This window comes from Paramisgurnus dabryanus, chromosome 21 (assembly GCF_030506205.2).
Source record: "Paramisgurnus dabryanus chromosome 21, PD_genome_1.1, whole genome shotgun sequence".
Taxonomy (NCBI): Eukaryota; Metazoa; Chordata; class Actinopteri; order Cypriniformes; family Cobitidae; genus Paramisgurnus; species Paramisgurnus dabryanus.
In genome coordinates, this window is record NC_133357.1 from 2,925,114 (window position 1) to 2,932,858 (window position 7,745).

At 44.0% G+C, this 7,745-nt stretch overlaps 1 protein-coding gene across 1 annotated transcript; it reads left to right on the plus strand.

Annotated features, from left to right (window-relative positions):
• The first annotated feature begins 495 nt into the window (after positions 1-495).
• On the plus strand, positions 496-7,435 carry LOC141281339 (uncharacterized). The gene has a single exon (XM_073813010.1). It carries the CDS (start codon positions 991-993, stop codon positions 6,883-6,885), a length of 5,895 nt encoding a protein of 1,964 aa, XP_073669111.1. The 5' UTR covers positions 496-990; the 3' UTR covers positions 6,886-7,435.
• Positions 7,436-7,745: the final 310 nt, after the last annotated feature.

The window sequence follows — 7,745 nt, forward strand, 5'->3', positions numbered from 1 at the left end:
ACCAAAGAAAATGCTGTGAATGGACTCATTGTTTAGAGTAGGACCTAAAGTAAAAGATGGTGTATCATTTGTGGCTATATGTGCTATCTGAGGCAGTCCACACTCAAGTTTCCCATATGTTTACAAAAGACCATTTTTTACCTTATAATTCATTCAGCGATTGTTGGATATGTGTTGATAATAGAACAAAAATAACGCTGTAGCCTTATTCCTGAGAGTGAGAGCTTTCATTTGATATAAGACTTGCCCATGTTTGTCATTTTTGAAAAATATGAAATATGTAAATATTAAATGATATAATAAAATATTGGGGGGGTGATAGTGTAAATTAAGTGTAAATAACTTTCTTACAGTAAAAGATGTGTCAAAGTGATGCATATCTGCAGAAAGTAGAGACTCTAAGCTTTCAAACAGTATCTCATATGTTGTTCTGTCTTTCAAGCATTTAAGTTAATTTTTATGCTTTTAATTTGATATACTTTCAGTTCCATGCAGACTCTTATTTTGACGTTTGTTAACTGAGTAAAAAAAAACAGGAAGTAGGAGTCCATTTTAGAAATGCATTGGAAAACAGTTCAGACAGTCATTTCATCAGACAAAAATCATCCTGCCTGTTGATTCCTCCGCAGAAGCATCGCTTGTATGTATATAATCTTTGTTCTGACTAAGTTAACTTTTAAGCATTTGATTTTGTGCTGTAAAAGTAATGTTCATGAAAGCTAAGTGGCTTAGCTAATCATAGTATTTTGCTGTTTGTTTTCTAGTTTCACTCTCTCATTTCTCATCACTCACCTCATATGTATGGATTCAGTACAATGTGAAGAAAATAAATCTGCATACAAAGAATTTCGGATTTCTTCATGTTCATGAATAGAGAGAGTTTAGCTCACTGTTAAGTTGGAGTTGTTACACCCCAGTGAGAACAGTATAGTGAAAAAGCGTAATCCAGCTGTAGTTTTCAACATCACGAGAAGCAAGTAAATTAGTAAAATGGAAATGACTGACAATGCATCCGCGCGTACAAGAAAATCAAAGAGCTCTTTCTCATCGGCCTCGAGTGCAGCAGTAAGGGCACGAGCAAAAGCAGAGGCGGCGAAGGCACGAGCAGCATTTGCTGAGAAAGAAGCAGAGCTGAAGGTACAAAGGGCAGAGAAGGAAGCAGAGCTACAATTAGGAAAAGCGAAGCTGGAAGCCGAACTAGGCGCACTTGAACTTCAAAGAGAGGCGGCTGCAGCTATTGCCCAAGCCGAGGCATTAGAAGCAGCCGAACTGGATTTAGAAGGTTCAATCAAGACTGAGGTATCTTCTCAAGCAAATTTACAAAATGAAATTGTAACACGCACTAATGAATATGTGGATGCTCAAGCTGAACATAACATACCAGAAAATCAAGCGTCTGCCCATGCAACATTACCTGAGGCAACATTGTCAGAAAGGAGCTACGTCACATGGAATCCTTCAACAGAACGTAAGTTAGTGGATGGGCAAGAAGAGGTTGAAACACATAACAGACCATCTGAGTATAACACAGTGCTGACAAAGCCATTCTTCAGCAACCATGCTAAATTTAGGGATGTAACCCACATCAGCACACCCCTTAACGGAGGTCATACAGGTCTGGGAAGATATGATGGACATTATACAACACCCATTAGAGACAATGGACACCCGTCAAAAACCAAGACAACATATCCTCACAAATCACCACTTAAAGCAACAGCGCCATCATACACTCCTATGTATGCACCATCCAACCCAAGAGTGACACCTGAAACGGAACACCTGGCACGATACCTGGCTCGTCGTGATTTAGTGAGTACAAGTCTCTACCGATTCGATGATAAACCTGAGAATTATTTAGCATGGCAGTCATCATTTAACAATGCTACTTCAGGCTTAGGACTCACCTCCACTGAAATGTTAGATTTGCTGATTAAATGGCTTGGACCAGAGTCTGTCAAACACATCAGAAGGATTCGCTCTGTGCATGTAGGGAACCCAGATGTAGCACTTAAAAAGGCCTGGGATCGCCTCCAAGAGTGCTACGCTGCGCCCGAAGTAATGGAGAAGTCTCTTTTTAAGAGATTGGATGAATTTCCAAGAATATCAACCAAAGATTACGGCAAGCTCAGAGACTTAGGCGATCTTCTTATGGAAATCCAGGGTGCCAGAGAAGAAGGGTACCTCACAGGATTAGCCTACCTGGATACCGCCAGAGGCATTGGGCCCATCGTGGAAAAACTTCCTCATGGGCTACAAGAGAAATGGCTTTCAGTTGGTTCCAAATTTAAAGAAGATAACAACGGCTACTTCCCCCCATTCGATTACTTTGCTGATTTCATCTGCGACGAAGCACGCCGGAGGAATGATCCCAGTTTCATCCTTTTACACACCAGCAACGATGGACTGATGTCAGACAAGGTAGTTTCAAATAAATATGGAAGAAAAATATCCGTTCACAAGACAGATATCTCTTCAGGTAAAGACCCACCTGCGAACTCACCTGACAGAAACTGCCCCATTCACAACAAGCCACATTCGCTAAGGAAATGCAGAGTGTTTAGGGGGAAGACTCTTGAAGAAAGAAAGCACATTCTCAAGGAGAATGGAATTTGTTTCAAGTGCTGCATATCAGTTAATCATCTTGCAAGAGACTGTAAAGCAGCTGTAAAGTGCCTGGAGTGCAACAGCGAACGACATCATGCTGCTATGCATCCAGGTCCACCACCTCAAGTCTACAGAAGGCCTACGCCCCCACCCCCACCAGATAATGGCGGGGAGGAAGAGGAACGTGCTAGCGACAGCACAGCCATCTCCTCACACTGCACCCAGGTATGTGGTCCAGGTAGTACAGCAAGATCATGCTCAAAGATCTGTCTCGTACGAATATACCCTCAAGGTCAACGTGAAAAGGCAATCAACATGTATGTTATTTTGGATGATCAAAGTAACCGTTCTCTGGTGCGTTCAGATTTCTTCGAGCTTTTCAACATCAAGGGTCAACCATTCCCTTATGCACTGAGGACCTGTGCCGGATTGATTGAGACTGCAGGAAGAAAGGCAGAGGGTTTCCAGGTCGAATCGCTTGATGGGCAGACTAGCCTCTTGCTACCACCGCTAATTGAGTGTAATGACTTTATCATTGATCGCTCGGAAATACCAACACCCGATGCAGCCCGTCATCATCCACACCTACGAAGTGTGGCAGGACACATACCAGAACTTGACCCCAAAGCCGAAATCCTCGTCTTGCTAGGCAGAGACATTGTGAGAGTCCATAAAGTTCGACAGCAAGTGAGTGGACCTCACAACGCCCCCTTTGCTCAAAGGCTAGATTTGGGATGGGTCTTGGTAGGAGACGTGTGCCTGGGAAATGCACACAAACCAGCAGTAAGTGCATTCAAGACAAGTGTGCTAGAGAATGGCCGACCCTCGATTCTAAGACCATGTAAAGGCTTCATGAAGCTGACTGAAGATGAGTCCCATGGCAACGACCAAAAAAATGAACCTCACAGGACATCGTTGGAGGTCCTTGGACTACATGTCTTCAACGAAACTGAGTCTGACAATAAACCTGCCCAGTCCATGGAGGACACAATCTTTCTAGAAATCATGGACCAAGAAATGTATAGAGACACATCAAACAACTGGGTTGCTCCACTTCCTTTTAGAGTTCCTCGCCAACGCTTGTCCAACAATCGGGAACAGGTGTTCACGCGCCTCGCCTCCCTCGAGAAAACACTGCTGAGGAAAACTGAGATGAGAGACCAGTTTCTAGAATTCATGAAAAAAATATTCAACAACAGACAAGCAGAAGTGGCTCCTCCACTGGAGGAGAATGAAGAGTGTTGGTACCTGCCTATTTTCGGAGTCTTCCACCCTCAAAAGCCGGGAAACATTCGTGTGGTGTTTGACTCCAGCGCAAAGTACTTCGGCACATCGCTAAATAGTGTTCTTCTGTCAGGTCCAGACCTCAATAACTCACTCATTGGGGTGCTGATCCGCTTCCGCAAGGAAAAGGTAGCAGTGATTGCTGACATACAGCAGATGTTCCACTGCTTTCTTGTCCGCAGAGACCATAGGGACTACCTGAGGTTTTTGTGGTACAGAGACAATGACATGTGTAAGGACATTATCGACTACAGGATGAGGGTCCATGTTTTCGGCAATAGTCCATCGCCCTCCGTTGCCATCTACGGGCTAAGAAGAGCCATCCATGAAGGTGCACACAAGTATGGAGAAGACACGGTTCAGTTTGTTGAACGTAATTTTTACGTAGATGATGGGCTCATTAGCGTACCAACAGAAGATGAAGCCATCAGTTTGCTTCAGAGAACGCAGGCCTCTCTCAGTGAATCAAACCTGAGGCTTCACAAGTTTGCCTCAAACTGTGAAGCTGTCCTTCAGGCCTTTGCACCAGAGGACAGAGCAGTTCTGAAAGACCTTGACCTAAGCGGTGAGGCTACACCAGTGCAACGCAGTTTGGGATTACTGTGGGAGACAACGACAGACACCTTCACATTCACAGTCTCACAAAGCAGGAAACCCTTTACTCGCAGGGGAGTTTTGTCAACTGTGAATAGCGTCTTTGATCCTTTAGGCATGGTCGCACCAGTGACTATTGAAGGCAAAAGTCTCTTAAGGGAACTCAGTGTCAACACATGTGACTGGGATACTCCTCTTCCAGAACAAAAGTTGAAGCAATGGGAAGCATGGTGTGAGTCACTCCATGACTTAAGTAAGCTGCATATCCCACGTTCATACTCAGCAACGTCACTTTCCAAAGCTGTACACACCGAGCTATGTGTGTTCTCCGACGCGTCCACAAAAGCTATTGGAGTTGTGGCATATCTCAGGACCATTCAAGCTGAGGGACAAGTCGAAGTAGGATTCATTTTAGGGAAAGCTAAGCTGGCACCACAGTCTGAACCTACCATTCCTCGATTGGAATTGTGTGCTGCAGTATTAGCCGTGGAAGTCGCCGAACTCATCCAAGATGAACTGGACCTGAAGCTTGATAAAATCAAATTCTATTGTGACAGCAAGGTCGTGCTTGGATACATTTACAATCAGAGGAAACGTTTCTACGTTTACGTTCACAATCGAGTCCGTCGAATCCGTCAATCCACAAGACCTAATCAATGGTTCTACGTCAACACGGAGGACAACCCTGCTGACCACGCATCAAGGTCAGTTCCTGCATCCCAACTGACTAAGACTATGTGGTTTACTGGACCAGCCTTTTTACACAAATCAAATCCATCTGATACAGATACAAGCCAGATGTTTGAACTTGTCAACCCAGAATCAGACATGGAAATACGACCTGAAGTGAGTAGTTTTCTTACTCAGACTCAAAACCAAAGCCTTACCACTACGCGGTTTCATCGGTTTTCATGTATGCGCTCCCTCACCAGGGCTATTGCTCTACTCATCCACATAGCCAGTGTTTACAAACAAAACAAGTCAAGTGAGTGTAAAGGATGGCATCACTGCAACCTCCCACATACTCCGGATGAGTTGTCTCAGGCGAGACACATCATCATCAGAGCAGTACAGGAGGATGTTTACGCAAAAGAGCTTGCAGTTCTTAAGCATGGACAGGCTGTAACCAAGGACAGTTCTCTTCACAAGCTAAGACCTGTTCTTGAAGGTGATCTGATTTGTGTTGATGGCAGATTAAAACACGCTGACTTGAGCACTCGGGAAAAAAAACCCATCATCTTACCCAAGACTAGCCACGTTTCTCTGCTCTTGGTGCGACAGTATCATGAAGAGGTAAAGCATCAAGGCCGCCACTTCACAGAAGGGGCCCTAAGAGCAGCGGGCTTTTGGATCATAGGTGGAAAACGACTTATTGCCTCTGTTTTGCACAAATGTGTAGTGTGCCGAAAGTTACGCCGAAGAACAGAGAAACAGCTTATGGCAGACTTGCCGCCAGAACGTTTGCGCACATGTCCGCCCTTCACCTATGTAGGAGTGGATGTGTTTGGACCATGGCAAATAGTCTCCAGGCGAACACGAGGTGGACAGGCCCAAAGTAAACGATGGGCGATGCTCTTTTGCTGTATGAGCTCCCGAGCCGTGCACATCGAGATCATTGACTCCTTGGACACGTCCAGTTGCATCAATGCATTGAGACGGTTCTTTGCCATACGGGGACCTGCAAGGCAAATAAGATCGGACTGTGGAACAAACTTTGTGGCCGCTGCAAAGGAACTGGGATTAAGTCAACAACAACCTGACTTAAAGGTGCAGAACTTCTTGAGTCAACAGGGGTGCTCATGGGTGTTTAATCCTCCTCATGCATCCCATATGGGAGGATCATGGGAACGTATGATCGGCCTATCAAGACGGATCCTCGATGCTATTCTGCTTCAAGGGAACATCCAACTTACCCACGACGTTCTGTGCACACTCATGATGGAAGTGACTGCCATAATTAATGGCAGGCCTCTCATTCCAGTCTCCACTGACCCAGAGTCACCGTTCATATTGTCTCCTGCAATGATACTTACCCAGAAGGTTGGGGTTGCCCCACCTCACGGAGACTTCACAGACAAGGATCTTCTCAGTAGTCAATGGAAACAAGTCCAAGCTCTCGCCGACAGATTCTGGCGTCGATGGCGTCAGGAGTTCCTTCCCACTCTGCAAGTTCGCCAGAAATGGAGAGATTCTCAACGGGACCTGAAAGAAGGGGACATTGTGCTCCTGAAGGACAGTCAAGCTGCACGTAATGCTTGGCCTATGGCAAGGATTACAGCTGTCTTTCCTGGGAGAGACAGCAAAGTAAGGAAAGTGGAGCTCAGGACATCATATCCAAATTCTGCGAAGGTGTTCTTGAGACCAGTTTCAGAAGTAGTTCTTCTTTTGCCCAAAGACTAAGATTCAGAGGCATTTGATAAGTTCATAGTGACCTTTAAGGTCAGACGGGGAGTGTTCTGTCTTTCAAGCATTTAAGTTAATTTTTATGCTTTTAATTTGATATACTTTCAGTTCCATGCAGACTCTTATTTTGACGTTTGTTAACTGAGTAAAAAAAAACAGGAAGTAGGAGTCCATTTTAGAAATGCATTGGAAAACAGTTCAGACAGTCATTTCATCAGACAAAAATCATCCTGCCTGTTGATTCCTCCGCAGAAGCATCGCTTGTATGTATATAATCTTTGTTCTGACTAAGTTAACTTTTAAGCATTTGATTTTGTGCTGTAAAAGTAATGTTCATGAAAGCTAAGTGGCTTAGCTAATCATAGTATTTTGCTGTTTGTTTTCTAGTTTCACTCTCTCATTTCTCATCACTCACCTCATATGTATGGATTCAGTACAATGTGAAGAAAATAAATCTGCATACAAAGAATTTCGGATTTCTTCATGTTCATGAATAGAGAGAGTTTAGCTCACTGTTAAGTTGGAGTTGTTACACCCCAGTGAGAACAGTACATATGTGTTACTGGGGTCCATGACGTAGCATCAAAGATTAAAAGAATATATATATGATAAAGTACAGATACTTGAAAAATGTACTTGATTAAATTAAAAATACTACTTAATACCTCTGACTACTAAACATGCAAACACAAATTTGAGATCAAAAGCTTTTTAAGATCACGAGAAACCGTTTACTCAGGAGAACTAATAATACTAGTGATAAACTTCACGCAGCGCTGCGCAGACCAATAGGCGTATGACATCAGAGTATCGCGAGAGCGAGTCGAACACACACAGCTGGTTCACGTGCAGTGTTT

What these genes read in the sequence shown, in the direction of transcription:
- LOC141281339 (XM_073813010.1), top strand. Translation starts at nt 991, where the DNA reads ATGGAAATGACTGACAATGCATCCGCGCGTACAAGAAAATCAAAGAGC.